Source organism: Ursus arctos, unplaced genomic scaffold (assembly GCF_023065955.2).
Source record: "Ursus arctos isolate Adak ecotype North America unplaced genomic scaffold, UrsArc2.0 scaffold_7, whole genome shotgun sequence".
NCBI classification, from domain to species: domain Eukaryota; kingdom Metazoa; phylum Chordata; class Mammalia; order Carnivora; family Ursidae; genus Ursus; species Ursus arctos.
The window spans coordinates 16,167,935-16,188,211 of NW_026623089.1; the positions used below are offsets into that span (position 1 = coordinate 16,167,935).

General features: G+C 37.6%; 1 protein-coding gene across 1 annotated transcript in view; it reads right to left on the reverse strand.

Annotated features, from left to right (window-relative positions):
* The window catches only part of NHLRC2 (NHL repeat containing 2), a 60,346-nt gene that overhangs the window by 8,845 nt on the left and 31,224 nt on the right, over positions 1-20,277 (reverse strand). Inside the window, exons 5-10 of the mRNA XM_026494176.4 lie at positions 19,645-19,774; positions 7,770-7,869; positions 4,993-5,224; positions 4,318-4,440; positions 2,971-3,180; positions 1,792-2,011 (exon numbers count right to left, since the gene is read on the reverse strand). Coding sequence (XP_026349961.3) covers positions 1,792-2,011; positions 2,971-3,180; positions 4,318-4,440; positions 4,993-5,224; positions 7,770-7,869; positions 19,645-19,774 — 1,015 coding nt within the window. The remainder of the gene's footprint in view (positions 1-1,791; positions 2,012-2,970; positions 3,181-4,317; positions 4,441-4,992; positions 5,225-7,769; positions 7,870-19,644; positions 19,775-20,277) is intronic.

Genomic DNA, 20,277 nt, shown 5'->3' on the forward strand with positions numbered 1-20,277 from the left:
AGTTCTCTAAATAACTGGCCAAGAAGAAAAACTTTCCTTTAATCATAGATGTACAAATGTACCCTATAAAACAATTTTGAAAAACCTTAAATTATTAGGACTCTTGTCTGAAAGCTTATTTGGCCATGTACAATAAAAACGGAACCACTACTTTGGACAAGTGATAAAATAAGAATTTTCTCTACAGACTTCACCTTAATACTACCTGTATTTTGTACTCCAGTGGCTCATTATTAATCTGTGTGTTGGACCAAATAGACTTGAACACGTTAATTTGTCAATATCGTATTTTAAAAATCAATCCACTGCTCTTTAGTTACACACAGAGAGATGAAATTAACAGTGATCTCCAATCGACGCAGTGCTTGCAGACTGACAGACACGGCACAGCAGCTAAGCCGACTGTCAAGGACTTGCTCTCTGATCTACTGAGGACTGAGGACTGGCCAGGGTTTGAGTACTCTCCTGTCCACAGGACTGGCTCTGAATGTCTTCCTCCTCCACACCTGCAGAGCTCAGCCCTCTCCCTTGTGGTGGGCGGGGGTGGGTTCCCACAGCTCAGTCACCCCAGGGCCAGCCTCCCCAACTCTGACCCAGCAGTTCCTCCTGGCTACACCACCAAGATCTCTGTTCCCTTGGTGTGCATGCCCAGTGGGTAGCTGCAGGACAGCAGCTGCCGCCCTGAGAAGTAGCAAGGTAGGAAGGCATGGAGCCTGGGACTGGGGAAGGCACAAAAGAAGTGTGTCAGAGGGTAGGAGGGGGGAGGCGGGAGGAAGTGGAAGACTGAGAACATGTGAAAGAGCGTGGGAGACCAGGACAGAGGAAGGTCATTAGAGACAAGAAGTCAGCACTTAGTTCTGGACCGCTAGTATTTTACTTTACAGTTGCTGTCCACGCTATTAGAGGGGCTGGAAAGCACTGCTATCAGGCAAGCGGCAGGCTGATTCCTTCTTCTACATTAATCAAGAGCACACGGCGCTTCAAATACACATTCACATCTTTACAGTTTATAGTCACTGAATACTTTGAGAATAGACTCGAACAGGAAGTGCTCTTGGCTTCAATGACTACAAATTAGTGAGTAAGGCCAAAGGCTCTGCCTGCATTCTGATCACAGGGATTCATTTGTGTTCAATTACATATCCTCCAACAAGGTTTTATTCTTCTACTTGGATGGCATACTTTTAAGATACGGTTCTGGCATCCATTTTTTTTAATTTATTTTTAAGATTTTTATTTATTTGACAGAGACAGCCAGCGAGAGAGAGAACACAAGCAGGGGGAATGGGAGAGGAAGAAGCAGGCTCCCAGCGTAGGAGCCTGATGTGGGGCTCGATCCCAGAACGCCGGGATCACGCCCTGAGCCAAAGGCAGACGTTTACCGACTGAGCCACCCAGGCGCCCCTGGCATCCATTTTCTTATAGCAAACAAGTAATGGGGCTCGAGTTCTACCTCTGGCATCTCTACAGAAGAAAATGTAGCTTCAGGCTTAATAACTGGTAAATCAAGTCCTTTTGAAATAAAATGAACAACTGAAAGCTCTAAAGCATTTGACAGATGCCGATCTGGAAAAGTAAAAGATAATAGTAAAACCACCAAAACACTGAATTGGAAAAAGCCTAAATCAAATTACTTCAGTTAAAAGAGTATGTATTTAAAAATAGCCAACTCAAGGGGAAAGTCCATTTCCTTCTTTAGAACGGACTCTGAGACTTAGATCACTGTATTACTGGAAGGTAGACTGGTAAATACAATTTCATACTGGAATGTTGGCAAGATTATTCTCATACCTTCAGCTGTTAGAAACCAACAACTGGATACTCCTTCGGTCAGCTTGGTTCCTGATGGGAGGTCTAATCTTAGCTTGAACTGGAGAGTCTGGCCTGGAGATGCAGCCACTGGAGAAAGTCTAATGTTTGGAGCAGATTTAGGTAGTTTGGGTAATGTCTTCGGTTTCTCCACTGGGAATGGGCCGTCTACCACAGCGCTGTCAGGTCTGAAGACTGAGAGCTAGGAAATAAGAAAATCTGTTAATTAAAGCACAAGTACTTTATAGTAATTGTAAAGAACTTATTTTTGAACCTTAGTCAAAAAATGAGGTTCTATGTCAATGAAACTTAATTGCTAATCTAGTCTGAATTAGAAGTGTGCTTAGACATCCTCATGATTATTTTATAGGTTCAAAAACATACTTCATCCTGGCAAAAAGATTGCCAATACTAATGAAACAGAACTAAGTTCATTGTCCAGTATGTTTATAGATGGTAGGAAATTAAAGTAAAACTTTATCAATTTAAACAATTTTCACTGCCAACTGTAAGATGATCAATGTCAGGAGAAATGACACTTGCTTATATGGCAGTCTGTATTTTTATTTTAAAACATATCTTGGGAATTCCTAGAATTTTAGGAAAAAAAACTCTCGCTTTTTTTTTTTTTCCCCTCAGCCAAATGTGATATATCAAGAGGTAGCTTGAAAATTTTTGGAGATTATATCCTTATCTTTAAAAATTGATTAGAACTCATTTATTTTCAATGTGTTCAGAAATGTGACTCCTAGAGTTTTCTTTGGGAGGTTATCTGGTAAGAGATCGTGTGATCTTTGTTTCCTATGGTGAATCCAAGAATCCTTAAAGAAAAAAACCCCAAAACACCTGGACAACACAACCCATGTAGTACGTATGTGCAGTGTGTCTATGTCTATACTTTTTTTTTTTTTTAGATATTTTAACAGATGAAAGTTCAAATTCTCTCCAACTTTCAGTATCTTAAACACTCTCATCACAAACAGAATTTTTATTTTAACAAGAACAGGGCATCCTGGAAGGAGGCATTCGCTCGCTACTCTACCTACATACTTCACGTTCAACCCTGGAGATGGTTTAACCGAAGACGCCTCCTTCTATGCCGTGAGGACTTTAATATCCTTCTTAAAATGATACTCTAACTTATACTTTCAGATTGCTTACCACAGAAATCGTTTTTGTTTCTAAATCCATCACTTTAATTTGATGATTATTGGTGTCTGCAACGTATAATAACTGGCCATCCTCTCCAATACACAAGCCTCCCGGTTCATTAAAAGTTGACTCGGTAAAGCTGGAAGTGATAGCATTACTTGCGTCTCCAGTTCCTGCTAATGTTGAGCAGTTTTTTGTTTTTGGATCCACAACTTTAATCTAAAAAGAAAGAACAAAGCAAGTATATATCTGAAGGTCAATCTCAGGTTCATAGTATAAAAAAGTGTAGTGAAAAGCAAACCAGAGAATTTGACTGCCATTAGCATTCTTACTAAATCTCAGAAAAATAGGCATTTCCAGTGCACCTGAGTGGCTCAGTCAGTTAAGTGTCTGACTTGATTTCAGCCCAGGAAGTGTTCAAGTTGTGAGATCGAGCCCTGCATCAGGCTCCATGCCCAGCAGGGAGTCTGCTTGAGATTTTCTGCCTCTCCCTCTTCCTTTGTTCCTCCCCCCACTCATGCGGGTGCTCTCTCTCAAATAAATAAATACATCTTAAAAAAAAAAAAGGCATTTCCATACTTTCTTGAAAAGCCAAATACTCAAATTATAGTCTCAGGGGAGACACTCCATTCTGAGAATGAAAAACTACGTAAAACACCCAGTTACATCTTATCTCCCAGCAGCAATCTTTAATGAAATTATTTCTGGAATCGAAAAATTTTAAATGTTATTCTTTTCCCTCACAATGAGACCCAATTGAACTGAATTTCTTCTTTCTCACGAGCATCTAACACGGGCTGAGAATTGGCCACTTATGTTAAACCTAATGATTTCCAATTGTGCCTCAATTATGTTAATTTATGGTGTCATCACAAGGTATTAACATTTTCCACTAGTTTTTATAGAAAAGAAAAATGCAATAAAAATGGCAACAGTTGAATAATCCGTGCAATAGAGACAAAAATGGAAATGCTGCTGAAGATGGAATTATTTGCTAGCAGCCACTGCAACTATGCAACAGCTCAAAACGTTCCTTTGTTAGTTGACATATTAATTTCCCTGCCACCTGCCGCCTTCTCATTTACCCTGTTACTAAGCAGCTTTGATGGACTGCAATTCACAATTTTTTGCTGTAGTCATGGGGAATTTATTTAGTCCCTTCCCCAGCTCTGAGTGCCATCATATCCTCTTTGCAAAGAAAGGACTAAGAAAAGAACAGCAAAGGCTTGTACATAGTTGTCAAAGACTGTTACTCCTCTCTATTTTAAAGTGGCAGTTGGAGGAGGCTCACAGCTTTCAGCTTTTTAAATGCCATAGATGAAAAGCAGGATATTCTAGAATTCTGTTAAGACTCACCTTGTGATTATAAGAGTCTGCCACGTAAAGTAAGTTCCTTTTTTTGTCCCAAGTTACTCCAAGTGGGTGCTGAAGCTTGGCATTGATTCCTACTCCATCAACATCACCAAAAGCAAATAAATTCTTTTTTAAAGAAAGAAACAGCACGTATTAAAATTTTTACAGTGCTACAGCGTAGGGTATAAAGTAAAAAGACTATATATGCTACTTAAGTTAAAGGGGAAATGGGCCTGATTTCATATAAATAGGCCTGGGTATTCGATTCAGACAAGAAAAAAATGACAAAATTTTGAACCTATATTAATTTGTGGCACTTGGTAGTTTTAGTCACAGTAATCACACATCTGGTTAGGAACAGGTCAAGTCTACTAATCTCTTTCCATATTCCTGCCAAGTATCTAATTTACATTTTCTTCTTCCCTCAGTAATCAATATTTTATCCCCCATTCTTCCTGAAGCCTTGACATTTGTGTTACCAAGTAGAGTCAACTGACTTTTCTTAGATGGTTTTGCTACTTGTTTCATTATATTCACATTTCCTTTGGCCTGACTTCCAATTTATGGATAGGCCAAGAACGTGCTCTCCTGAAATGGATTAACTCTTCACAATTTGAAACACACAAGCGTGGTCAGGGTCTGGGCACAGAGCATGCGAAAGCGGTCTTCACGCATTACCATGGGATCTCTTTCTCCTCCCACGAGGTGCTTCACTGCTCCGTCTTTCAGCGAGACAGTTCTCACGGTGCTGCTCTCACTGTCTGCCACAAACAGGCAGCTCCAGGGCTCGTCGGGGGCAAGAGAAAGACCTGAAGGCTGGGCAAAGCCCGCCTTGTGAGGATACGCGTTATTTCGGTTCTCTTCATTTCCGCTTCCAGCAAACCGAAGGCAGGTTCCTTTTTTCAGCTCACTAAAAAAAAGCCAAGTTCACAGGTGGAATCGACATCGTTATGTTCTGTCCAACTGAGTTATCAAATGAATCCAAGTGATGAAATCGGTGGTGATAAGCATTGTTAAAAAGCAGACTCGTGATCTTGGCCTCAAGTGTGCAGTCAGTTCTACATTCCCTGTAGTTTTTCTAGATCATTCATTTACTTATTCACTGTGCCGGGACCTACACAAAATTGAAACTATGTTCTCAACGGCGGGAGAAGCAATCCCTGACAAGAAAAATGATCGTATCGTTGACTGGATAGTTGTGTGTTTATTTTTTTTCTCCTACAAATGGCCAGAGATAGGTACATCTGGATCCCACCTTAACTTCTTACAGGACAATTATGCTGCTTTAATCAGCTGTAAAATCAGTTTCTTAGGGAAATTTCTATTTAAAGGACTTTGCAGTGATTCTTTTTGTCATAGCAAGTTTTACACTTTGGCTTCTAGGCTTATGCTGGAGGACCTGGAAGGAAGTCACGGAGGTGCGCTATGTTGAGGAGGGGAAGAAGCTGATTCAAGACGCAAAATAATGAGATGACGTGTACATCATCTCTAGGTACGGCCCAGCAGGCAGAAGTCTAAGACGACCACCAATCGCTTACCCATTGATATGCTCCCAATGCTAAGTTAGGTAGAGAACAGGGATAGAGGCGAAGGGGTACAGAATGTATGAAATACAGCCATTTATTCAAGAAACGTATAGAAAAAAAAAACACGTAGAGAAATAAATGTAATAACTAATATGCCAAACAAATTAAAAGGTAATTAATATGAATCTTAATTTCAAATAGGAGTTTCTTTGATTAAATATAAGAAGGAGTGGGCAGAAAAAGTAACTTCTAAAATGTTAGCCATCTTTACCGCTGGAAGATCAGTAATAAAGATCAAGCATCCTTAAAACCATGATACAGGTCCATGTGATCCAACTGGACATTTTCCTATTATGAACGAGAGTGACAACTCTACTTATTTGGAAATTTCGCCCACTCTTGACCATATGGGTTGAAAATAGCCATCAATTAGAACAGCGCATTCTGGCCATCTCTGTTAGTTCTTTCTGCTGTTTATAATTATGCCTCATGTTAATGTTTCTGGTCACCACATTGTTCAGGCTACTATCATCTCTTGCCTGGAGATAACCATAGCTCCCTCTCTGCTATCTCTGTTTCTAGTTTTGTCCTAGTCCAAATGCTGCCAGTATTCTTTCAAAAACACAGACTGAATCATGTCACTAGCCAGCTCAAAACTTTCCATAAAGGCATGCAGAATAATGTTCACATTTCTTCAAAGGACACATAAGGCGCTTCACGATCTGCCTGTTACTCATCACATCACTGGTGTTGTATCTTGCCTGGAAAACCTCCTTCTCCCTAACTCCTACTCCTCTATCCAGTTTTAATTTAGCAGCTACTTCCAGGAAGCCTTCCTTGATACCTCATATTTTATTGATATACGATGTGCCTCTTATTTATGTAAGGGACAATTTTACTATAAGGGACAGTATAGTAGGAGGAAATAGTTATGGAAACCAGTAAATGCAACCAGAAACAGAGCGGGGGAGAGAAGAAAAAAGAGGGAGGGAGGGAGGGAGGGAGGGAGGGAGGGAGAGGGGGAGAGAGAAGGAACTTATCAGTGCACTAATGTAGCTACAGAGGGAGTGTAGTGAGGTCAAAGAGAAGAAAGAGTATGGTCAGTTCTACCTGGAGTGTGAGGGAGAAGATACAAGGCTCTACAGAAAGGATATAAGAAACTGTGCAGACATACTACTTTTTCATCTTTATATCCCCAACAGTGGCAGCACAACTCCTACATTTACTGCATAAACCAGGTGCTAGGCTGAGCTCTTTATGCATATTATCAATTTTCAAAACAAGCCTATGCAGTAGATATAAATAAAGAGACCGAAGCACAGAAAGTTAAATTGGCTCTCCTAAGCTCCCAGAGATAGTAAGTGGCAGAGGCAGAATTCGATCTCAGGACTACAAAACCTGAGCCATTGAGCACTCTGCCACGCAGTACTCAAACGTGCGCATTCCTGAGCAGGGATGTGTGAACTGCATGTTAAGAGAGGCATGGCCACCAAACATTCCCAGTTCTCTCTCTGGAGGCTCCACAGGACTGATCTTCCCACACTCCCAGAAGTTAGCAAAGGTGGTCAAAAGACTTACTTGGGCTGATGAAATTTAAGTAAAAGTGATATGTGTCACTTCTGAGTAGAAGCTTTAAAAGCCACTGAGCGACTCACACCTCTCTCTCTGCCAGAATGACTGGCAAAGCTCCAGATGGTGGCTGCTTCACCAGCCTGGTCAACAGCCTGGCAGAGCAGCGCTCCCCAGTGAACCTGTGCGAGTGGGAAAGAAGGACAGGAACCTTGTCTTACGCTCCTGAGAATCTGGGCTGTTACGATGCCGTGGCCCAGCACATCCCAACTAGCACAGAGGCGTTGCAATCATAGGGACTCGAGGAGAGGGAATTCTGTGAACTCTTGTAGTTTACCAAAGAGACATACTGTCACTTACTTTTTCTTTGGTAGTCTGCCACTGTCCAGTAGCAGTGCCCATATCTGATGAGTCCCCGCCATGGCTATCCACAGAATGTCCTCTCTTTGGATATCTGAACCTTTATAAAAACAAACAGTAATTAATATATATGTATCTCGTTAATACAAACACTTCGCATTTCAGAAATTTAAATTAAAAGATGACAGTATGTTTATAAATCATCTAAAGAAGAAAAAAGTATTTACAGTTTTAAGCTTTAGAGATTTTTCCATTTTCCTTGTGAAAGGCTTGTTTCTTTAGATTTATAAACTTACCTGTAAATTCACAGAAATCCAAAGTATTCTTAATAGCAGGATGCCCCTCTGCATCTCTGGGCACCATGTTTTTAAATATTTGATTTCTTATTTGATAAAATAAGTTGACATGGACTCTCCAAAGAAACTCTGCCAAATACCTAGCAATAACCACTGAAGTCATATGCTTTGATAACAGGTTCTCTGAACAATTTCTCATGAAAAAACCCTATCTTTTAATGGTGTAAGAAATATGTATTTCCATTGGGGCACCTAGCTGGCTCAGTCGGTACAGCATGTGACTCTTGGTCCCGGGGTTGTGAGTTTGAGCCCCACACTGGGCATGGAGCCTACTTAAAAGTAAAATAAAATAAAATATTTAAAAAAATGTATTTCCACCACAGGATTAGCTAGACTTAGATACACATCACAGTTGCTATTTAAAAATCCATTGTTTAATTGTCTATGAGGCTTTTTCCAAAAAATATAATTGACATGCAAAAAAGCTAAGACTACAATATATTACAATATTTACAACTGTTTACTAAAACTCATAATTTTCTACTTTGATGTTACAACTTACTACAATATGACAAGGCTCTATTTCTCAAATTAATTCTATTGTTAAAATATTTAATTTAGGGGCACCTGGCTGGCTCAGTCAGTGGAGCATGTGACTCTTGATCTCAGTCATGGGTTCGAGCCCCACACTGGGTGTGGAGCCTACTTTAAAAAACACATCTATCTTAAACTGTATCCTGAGGTGACTTACATACAGTTGAGAATTTTAACTAAAATCATTTGGTCAGATATTCCATAATATCTAAAATATCTAAATTTAGCATAAGCTAAAAGAAATATCTTGGTAAGGCCATTTTATTTATATTTTCTTTAGCTTTAAGTAGTGTGCGTCCAGAAGGAACCCGTTTTCCTTCACTTATATTACCTTCAAGTGTCTTTCAATTTAATGACAACATAAATAATATTGATGGTTCTTAATAAATTGTGGTGGCTATGTGCCAAGCACTTTACAGAGATTATCACTTACATTTTCTCAAATGTACCAAGGGACAGGTAATGTTATCAGGCCCTTTTTACAGATGAAGGAACTGAGGCGTTAGAGAGGTGAGGTAACTTGCTAGGATCCCAGCACTAATAAATGAACTGGAATCTGACACCAGGCAGTCTGACAGAAAAATCTATATCACATGTTGCCTTTTTTTTTTCTGTGTTCTTAATTGCTAGCCTATGAAATCTAAAAGTATTTCAATTTAATTTTTCATAGTCAAATATTTTTATGAACAAAAATTATATTAAAAGTGACAAGGGCATCCATTTGTTCTGGGGACTCAGTCTCTGCTTAATCACCTTCAGAGTAGATCAAAAGCTTTTCATAATTATTTTATTTTGCTCCTGCCATGTGAGGACAAAGTACAAAGGTGACCATCCATAAGCCAGAAGAGAGCTCTCACCAGAAACCAATCATGCTGGCATCTTGACCTTGGACTTCTAGCCTTCAGAACTGTGAGAAAATAAATTTCTGTTGTCTAAGCCACCCCATCTGTGGTATTTTGTTATGGAAGCCCGAGGTGACTAAGACATTCCCCCTGAGAATAGAAACGAGACAAAGATATCTGCTAATCAACACTATTATTTAGCGTCATATGAACGCCCTAATTTGTGCAAGAAGAAAAAGCATAAAGATCAGAAATAAAACTGTACTTATTAGAAGATGAGATGCTTTTAAAGCCTCTACCTTGCCATAGGAGAGCTAAATTGGTACATAGCTGAGTCAAAGACTGAATCAGTTCTCCAAACAGACCAGCCTAGTTCAACCAGGGCCTACTACATGAAGGCCAAACTTCCTAGTAAAGTGCGGACAGTTTGGTTTTGCTCTCTGTGTACTTATTTCCTTTAGAAGCCTAAGGAATGAGAAAAAGTACAGAAGCAAAGGCTGCGTCAGATCAGGACTTCGGTGTCTCGGGATTTCCCGTGACAACTGATGGTGCTGCTGCTGCTGACAGTGGGGAGGGGGTGAGGATGGTGACCATCCAGAACATTTCCTATGTTTAAGGCACTGAACTAATGAATAAGCACCTTACATGGATAATCTCCTTTAACAACTTTAGTAAGTCTTATTCTTATCTCCATTTTACAAAGAAGCTGAAATTGAAAAGGGTTAAATTGTTGAAATTCACACAGCTAAACCTGGAATAATAATCTATTAGTGAGTTTGACTCCAGATTATTAGTGTTCTTATTAGAAGGAAGGAAATACAGAAGTAAGCCTGGGCTCTTCTGGCCAAGTCCCTGCTTGGCCCACTGACTTTTCCCTCCCTCCTGCCTCTGCCCCACGGACTTAGCTCCGGCTTGAAGTATACAAGAGCATCTTCTGTGTGATCAGAAGCAGAGATCTGGTCAAATGTAATCATGGCTGTCTATTCCAGAATGTTTTGCCCAGGTTCACTCCTGTCCTTCCCTCCCTGTAGCCTGTGGAATAGCCTATGGCTGAATAATCTCTTACCAGTTTTTTTTTTCCAATCCCTTGCCTTTCCATTTTTGGGTTGTTTCAGCTTATCAGCAGCTCTTTGTGACTCATGGGATGAAACTCTATGTTATAGCAAATACTTCTGCAGTACTTTCTATGGGGCCAGGCGCTGTTTAAATGCTTCATGTATATTAACCCTCATAATTCTTGCAATAAAGTTTTGAGCTAGATACTATTAATATCTTTAATTCAGATGAGGAAATTGAGGAATAAAGAGACTAGGTAGCTCGTCCAAAGTCACATAACTACTAAGACGTAAAACTAATTAGAACCCAAGCGGTCTGGCTCCAGTCCATGCAACACTGCCTCTCAGAAAGTTTTTACCCAGCCTGACCATTTCCCTGAGGGCTGAAGAGTTTGTTCTTGCAGATAAAATGAGAGTTAAAAAAAAAAAAAAAAGAAAAGAAAGAAAAAGATAGTCTGGCATTTATAAAGCTTATCAAACCAACAAGAATCATATTAATAATTTATACCGTTCACCTTGGATTTTGAAATCTAAAGCACACAGTGGTGTCACCAAGTATGGGTATTAGTTTTGTTCCTTCTAACAAGAATGTGACAATCATGAACATTTCAATTTTAAATTAAGAGTGCACTTAGTATTACTGATTTTCAACAGTCACTTAAAAAAAAATATAGACAATGCCAAAAGCTGAAAAAGGTTTTGCAAGTATTTTAAAAAGCAAAATCTTTCATGATTGTAAGGATTAGTGAAATAATTTCAGAAGACAGGAATAAAACCAGCAAATGAAATATGAAAATAAAATTACCTGCCAATAAGCTTTTAAAAATTCAGTGTTATTTTAAGCAGCTATGATAAAAAATAGATCCCAATCATTAGAACCCTCTAAATAGCAACTGTGAAATTGTCCATTTGTATAAATAATTTTTTCTACACAGTCTCTAAACCTCCTAGGAAGCAAAACCTTGCGCTATTAGAAGAAGTAAAGCCTAGCACCCCCATGGCACAGGAAAACACCAATCACAGCTGGAGAAGGGTAGGAAAAAAACGCTTTCTACCTCAGGCGGAGGGGCAGAGAACTATCTTTGGCCAAAGACTCCATCCTGACACCAATACCCACTGCTAGGGGAGCAGCAGCAAATTCCTCAAAACCACTCAGAGTTTAGCTGCCAGAGAGAGAAGGAACAGGAACAGTGAAAAAGCTCCCTACCTCCTTTCCTCGAGGCCCAGGCACACAGGGTCTCCCCAAGACTGAGGCTGACCAGAACAACAGAACACCTCCTTAGCCCCAGTGCAGCCTAGTACAGAACAACAAACAGCAGCCATCTATTTCTTGGGGAGCTGCAAGAGTGCAGGGAGACAAGCACTCTGTGGCTCAGCTGTGCAGGATGACTGCAAGCTGACGGGGTCCTAACATGGAGAAAACCCCTCCAGCATGTAGGCCCCCATGCTAAGGCAACAGCAGCCCACTGCCAGAGGAACTTGAAAACTATGATAAACTGACAGTCACCACAGCAATAATAAAACCCAGCCCCAGCCCAGGTTCTGATTTAATTGACTCAACCTCCCTTATAATGGCATAAATATACTGATCTCATCAGCCTCCATAGTTCTATTCAAAATTACTGGAATATAATAAAAAATGAGAAGACACACACAAAAGCAAAGCGGAACAAAACAAAACAACCCCAAAACCAAAACTCCATTTTCAAGGAACAAAGCAATCAAAAGAAACAGACTCAGAGATGACCTGAAATTTAGACCTGTATGACATGGGCTTTGAAAGAACTATACTTTTTATGTTAAAGAATCTAGAAAAAAAGTGGCCAACATACCTAAATAGATGAAGAATTTAAGCAGATAGATGGAATCTATAAGACATAGTAAAATGGAAATGCTATACTGACAGAAACTGTGATAAAAATTCCTTCAATAGACTCACCACCAGTTGATTAAACACAGCTGAGGAAACAATGACCCTAAAGATAAATCAATATAAATTATTTGAACTGAAACACAAAGAAGAGAGAAAAAAGGGGAAATAAAAAAAAAAACAACATGTAAGAGTTGCTGGATAGAACGTATCCGAGTCTAACATATAAGTAACTGAAATCTCAGAAGAGAAAGAAAGGAGCAGAAAACATATCTGAAGAAGATGATAGGTGAGAATTTTTCCACACATAATGAAGGACACAAAACTACAGACTCAAGAATTCTAAGCAGGATAACTCCTAGACATTATCAGTCAAACTATTGAAAACCAAAGAGAAAATCTTGATGGCAGCCATGAAGGAACTAGGAAAATAATTAAACCTCTTGTTTAAAACTATGTAAGTTATAAGGCAGTGGAATGACATCTTCAAATATATATATTTTTAAAAGTCAATCCAGACTTGCATATGGAATAAAAAATATCTTTCAAAAATGAAGGTAAATACATTTTCAGACATTCCATCTCCAACCCCCACTTAAAAAAGAAAGGCCAAGAGAAATTAATGTCAGCAGACATGTGCCTCAAGAAATGTTACAGAAGTTCTCCAGGCTAAAGCAATATTATTCCAGAAGGACACTTGGGACTCTAAGAAAACAGTTTGAAAATAGTTTGGCAGTTTCTTACAAAACTACACATACACTTACCTATGACCCAGCAATCTCAATTCCTAAGCATCTACCCAAGAAAATAAATACACACGGCTACATAAAAACCTGTACACAAATGTTTACAGAGGTTTTAGTCATAATTGCCATAAACTAGAGATATCCAAAATGTCTATCAACTAGTGAATTAATAAACAAATTGTGTTACAGCCATACAATGGAATACTACTCAAAAAAAAAGAACTGCTGATACAAGCAACAACAGGGATTAATGTCAAAAGCACTATGCTAAATGGAAGAAGCCAGACATAAAGACTATAAAGAGCAAGAGGAAATAGATGATTGTTGCCAGTAGCTGGAGTGGGTAGTAGAGGTGGTGGGAGGGACACTGAACAAAGGGTTACGAGAACTTTCTGGGGTGATGGAAATATTCTATATTCTTAATTGTAGTAATGGTGATAAGACTGTATATGTTTGTCAAAATACACAGAACTTATACCTAATAAGAGTGAATGTCACTTTCTATAAATTATACCTCACTAACCAAAAAAAATTTATTAAAAAATCTTATATATACAAAGTCAATGTGATAATAAAAGAATCTTCACTCAAATTTTAAATATAAAACTATTTTAACAAAATAAAAACACATTAGTCACATCATATAAAATTTATTCCTCAAAAAAAAATCTATCATCTGATTATCTTAGAGGATGTTTTTTATGGTATTTTATAGCATATAAATGGAAGTCAAAGAAGCATATTATCTAAGCACATAAGTACCAATACTAGATTTTTAGACTAGCATACTAAACAGTTGGATTTCAATCATTTAAGGTTGTATAAGCACAGCTAAATTATAAAATGCTGATTAAAGGGCCAAGGAAGGTTAATGGGATTCGGGCACACTGTCCTTTCCATAAATTATTCTAAATCAGGTAATGTCTAAAGTACTTAGAGATTAGCAGGGGTTTTGACCTTTATGATAAAAAAGCTCTTAGAAACATGGCAAAGATCCTGAAAAACTATAAATTTATTGTAGTTAGTAATTATTTTTAGTGCATTATGAAGCTCTGACCATATTCACAGTGATAATAAAAAATGAACAAAGATAAAATGATCTCTTTTGTAAAAACCATTTTATGTTAATTATTTTTATGATAGCATAATTCGGCTAAATATTCAGTCGCCATTTAAAATACATACATACATCTTCACATTACATGTATACTTAAAACAATCAGAGGTATTAAAATACCTTTCCCTAATTTCTTGAAGTATGTTGTTTATTAAATGGGTCTCTTGATAAGATACACATTCAGCTGTGTATTTGCCCCCATTATTTTTCGTTCTCTTTACGTCATCTGTAATTTTTATTCAATTTTTAATTAAACATAGAAATGGATATATGTTCTATACAAAGTTTAATAACTAAAAATCTATGTGCACACCACCAAGTTGAAGAAGAATATTTGAAAACCTCAGACATCTCTCCATGATCATATCCCCTCCTTTTCCCACAAGGAACCACTGGTCTAAAAATTTGTGTTTTTCATTTTTTTCTAATCTTCTTAAATTTTACCATGTCTGGTTGGAGCTCTCAATGTACAGGTGACCCCTGAAAACATGTTTGAACTACATCAGTCCACTTATGAACAGATTTTTTTCAATCAATATAGTACTTCAATTGTATTTTCTCTTATGATTTTCTTAACATTTTCTTTTCTCTAGCTTACTTTTTTGTAAGAATACAGTATATAGGGGTGCCTGGGTGGCTCAGGCAGTTAAGCATCTGCCTTCGTCTCAGGTCATGATCCCAGCATCCTGGGATCGAGTCCTACATTGGACTCCTTGCTCAGCAGAGAGCCTGCTTATCGTTCTCCCTCTGCCACTCCCCTCCGTACTTGTGCTCTTGCTCTCTTTTTTTTTTTTTTTAAAGATTTTTATTTATTTATTTGACAGAGAGACAGCCAGCGAGAGAGGGAACACAAGCAGGGGGAGTGGGAGAGGAAGAAGCAGGCTCATAGCAGAGGAGCCTGATGTGGGGCTCGATCCCACAACGCCAGGATCACGCCCTGAGCCGAAGGCAGACGCCCAACCGCTGTGCCACCCAGGCGCCCCTGTGCTCTTGCTCTCTGACAAATAAATAAAATCTTAAGAAAAAAAGAATACAGTATATAATACATGTAATATACAAAATATGTGTCAACCGACTGTTTATGTTGTCGGTAAGGCTTCCAGGCAACAGCAGACTATTGTAGTTAAGTTTTGGGGGAGTCAAAGTTACATGCAGATTTTTTCCTGCAGGGAGGTCAGGGCCCCTAACCCCTGTGTTGTTCAAAGGTCAACTGTATAGTCTTGCTTCCTATTCAACTTTCTGTAAAAGAAATCATATTGTAGGTCTCTTCTGTAACTTGATTTCTTACTTAGATGCCTGAGACTTGTCCACAAATGCTAGCTGTGGCTGTGTTCTGTTATTTGCACTGCAAGACAGCCTCATGTATGAAGACACCACAACCCCGAATCTAGTTTCCATGTTTTTCCTCCTGATAATTCCGAACGCTCTCAAATTCACAACTACAGTAGAATTTCAGAAATACTCTCTTAAAGTGTTAAAAAAACTTAACTGTTTACAAGAACAGTGTTTCTCTGCCAGTCCCCTTCAAGTTGGGTTTAATTCTACATCTGTTTAAACCAGTCGTACAATTACATAACTTATAAATATAGTAACCAATCCAATATGAATGCAAATGGAAAGTTGTTTTTATGAAAACAAAGTTGAATACTTCGGAAAGACTTAATAAAAGCAAGTAGCTAAGTCAAACTGTTGAACTAAGTGTGGAAAGACAATTGAAAGAGTAAGTTAAAAACATTGCAGCCCTGGGGTGCCTGGGTAGTGCAGTCCTTAAGCATTTGCCTTCGGCTCAGGGCGTTATCCCACCGTTCGGTTCCGGGATGGAGCCCCACATCGGGCTCCTCCGCTGGGAGCCTGCTTCTTCCTCTCCCACTCCCCCTGCTGTGTTCCCTCTCTCTCGCTGGCTGTCTCTCTGTCACATAAATAAATAAAATCTTAAAACAAAACAAAACAAAACAAAAAAACAAAAAAAACATTGCAGCCCTCAGACTTCCTTGCAAGTGTTTCAAAATTCTCATCACACTTTTAAGGAAATCGAAACAGCTTATTTGGAGTGGTACAAAACCGTCAGGGGCTACATGAAGAAAAGGCTTTGGTCCTACATCAAAATATGGGCTTAAAAATGTACATTTATAGTTCTTAGAAGAAAGTATTTTTACTTTTATGATTCTCAGATTTAAAAGATTTTTTTCCTATATCATAGTTTTCCAATTATCATAGTCAATCACATCAGTGATGGATTCTTATTCCATTTACTTCTACTTTTATTTCCACAAAGGATTCAGGTAGCTTCCAAAGAAATAAATACTACTAAATAAATTTAAAATAAAAAAGTGAAGCAGTAAGTAAATAGGGTAGAAAAGAAAGAGATGCAGCTGTACTCACATTAAAAAAATAAATGCTATGTTTCCATTATATTTTGCTAAAGATAATTTGTCTCTAAGTTTTCTGGAACTCAGTACAACAAAGGAAATACAATCAGTTATGATATTCAAATTATCAAAGAGCTTAAATCATACTTGATACTTAGGAAAAAAGGATTATTTATAATATAGAGAAGAGAAAAAAATTTCTCTAGTAGAGAAATTTATTTATAAGGTAATGATTGAACCACCAACAGATCCCTATAGTAAAAATTGTAACAAGTCCCACAGGGCTGTGTTTTGATGAAATACATAATATCAAACATATATGCACACATAGAGATATAAACAACGTGTTGATACATTTTTAAATCAATGACATGATGCCAAAACTCTATTTAGTAAAAACAACCGTAAGAACAAATATTCTATGATCCAATTTCCCCATACTCTGATGATATACATTAACCCAGGATTAGATTTTAGAATAACTGAAAGCAGTGGCTCGTAAAAATGCTTTTGGGTAATGTACAACTTTGAAAATCTAATGAAAATCTGATCGATTCCCCCAAATCTTATACAGAATTTCTGAGCAGTTTAAGTACCTCAAAAAGCCTAACCAGGAATGCCTGGGGTATACGACTCAAGGTTAAAAATTCTTGGACTACAGTAGTCATTGTGATTACAGGTCCTTCATACAGGGCTTGAAAACCATTTTCTCTTAGCATTTTGAAAGGTGTTAAGCTAAGTGCATTCAAGATTACTCCTTTTGCCAAGTACCTAGAGTGAAGCTATTCTAAGCTGTAAGTGAAATGTAGAGCCATATGCTATTAATGATCTGCCGAGCTAAGGCAGGACTCACCTCCTTTACTGAGAACTGAGCTTAATAAAGACGTAAGTCTCAGCACATTACTCCAGTTGGAAGCTGAGGGGTACTTGTCTATAGAGCCAAGATTTTCCTTAGAAAGCAATTTGGGTGCATTCTCAATAGGAAATAAACAACCAGAGATTCCATGCTATAAAGTATGAGAAACTTTCAGCCTAGAAAAAAATATTTAAATAAATCCAACTACATAAAGTATCCAGTAAAGTACATCCTGTTTTTAACCAATGTAAATTCTGATTAATGTGATAGACTGAACTACTAGTCTTAATTCTTCACTCCTCTGTTGTAATATTATACATCCCTACCCTACCAGGTCCTCACTGTAGGCAAAGTGCATATCCCTGCTCCATGACTTTGACCTTAGTCATGTGGCATGCTTAATAACAGTAGGTAAGCAGATACGACATGAGCAGAGGCTTAAAATGTGTTTAACTGGGCTTACTCTCTTGTGCTCCTGCCTTTTGACTAAAGAATATGCTTCAGACTGCTACTGGTTCAAGGAGGTTGAGAAACAAATGGGGTAGATCTAGACCCAAGAAACTAAGCCCAGGCTTAGCCTTGATCAGCTGAACCCCAATCCTATATAGGAGTGAGAAATAAAAGTTTAGGTTTGTATGAGTTTTGGGATGCTTTCTTATGAAGTATTATTATGGCAATTACTAACAAATACAGTAAATACAAGTTGTAAGTTGCAAAATGTAAATATCTATAACTGAATTGCTATATGCACTATTAGCTTTAAATCCCTGAGGGCTTACATGCTAAGGGGAGAAAAAATTTTTTTCCCCCATGAGGAAGGGTGACAGCACACCAAAGTAACAATTCTCATCCACTTTGACTATTTTACTGAGAGAGATGTTTCAGACTATTTTTCTGTCTGTAAGGTTTATGTTCAAATAGCTCAGTATATCAAAGGCAAGGAGGCAGGGCTGATAGGTAAGTCCTGGTGGGGATGAGTATTTTTAACCCTGAAATTATGTAGAATTGGGGGTGCATGGTGACAAAAAGAAGATTGAACTGTAGCTGGTTTTATTACTGTTTTAAAATTCTCTGCATATATCCCTTTACTGATTGTGCCTGGGATACACTGCTCTCCTCCCTTCCCAACCCCTTCTCCCTGTGAGCCACTAAAACAACTCATGATTATTAGGACACAGAATTCCAAAAATAAAAGTCTCAAAAGTAACTTTTGCAAAATACCTAAGTTATTATTAAGTGTAGTAATACCAGAAGTTCATTCAATTATTTTATGACTATTAAAAGCTTTACAAAGTTAATCACAATGGAAAAAATTAAGGCCTTTGAATTATAACCAGATTAACATCACAATAGGATATTATCTCAAATGTAAAGCCATTAAACTAAGCTGGTGCTTATTCACTCTATAAATATAATTCAGCTCATACAAACCATTTAGTCCCAAATTCCATTTTCAATGTACTCTACTAACTTTCTTTATTCATTACTCTGGTTTTAGACGTGTAGATAACTATCTCAGAATCACTGAGGGCCAATGAAAAATAAGAGTACTAATGCTCCAAGATTATTTTTAGTCAATTAATACAGGCAATAAAGATTATAAAGATAATATAAATCTCATTATCAATACCTACATAATTCAGTAAAGTTTTTTTTAATTACCCAAATGGAGCTATCATATTTCAATACAAATTTTAATGATCTAAAAAAAAGCAGCTATCATTTCTTGATTTCTTTTCAAATTAGAATAAATAAAAAGGACACTGTTAAACAGCATACTTCATGAATAATCATTTGAAGTTCTGAAACTACAATCTTTCCAATTTAAGAATATTCAGAACTATATTAATTGGAAACTGCAGCTAAGACAAAATTCTTTAACATTAGAGTAATATATAGTCTATCTTGTATATAAAATATAATATATAATGTTATATATAACAATACATACTGTAAGTTATATATATTACTGTTGGCTTTATTTTTACACAATAAATCCCACCATAGGTAATAAAAGTATAAAATAACTAGCAGTTAAAATTAATCCAAGTGAATGTCCCCAGAATATTTTAAAAATCTTACATTTGTTAAGCAAAGTTTACTTATATTTAGTATTAAAAGTTTACATACCTGACGTTCCAAAAGCTACATCCCAAGGGGAACTAATGGGTTGTTCTTCTCCTTGAGCTCCACCTTCTTTATCTGTACCTTGAATTCCAATGCCAGCTACAGTGCTCACCATCTCAGCTTCTAGATCAATCTACAGAAATTAACACGTTTTATGCAATGCATGTTACTTTTGTTTTTTTTTCCTTTTGGCATGTGAAGATTTCCAACAGAACATATAGAAAATTTTTGCAAAACAAATACTCTTAAAAAAAAGGCTAATCAAGTATAGGGTGAGCTTGTTATTCAAATGCACAAAACTCACTCCTTTTCATTTCCCCACCCATCCATTCCCCCCTTTATCATTGGCCTCTACCAGGATTGGTGTTAATGTCATCTTAACTATAAAATATGTTAAAAGAAAGTGAAATTTGAAATTTCAAAGCAAAATCTAGAAAGATGCATGTTTCTTACAATTAAATGTATGTATTTCAATTATGCTTGACTAGTAATTGACAAATATAGAGCTTAATATGTGCTAGGCACTGATCCAAGAATCATCCATCCATCCATCCATCCATCCTTGTAATCACCTAGGATTGTGATTCTGATTTATACTGAGGAAACTGAGGCACAGATCATAAAGCAGCTTTCCCA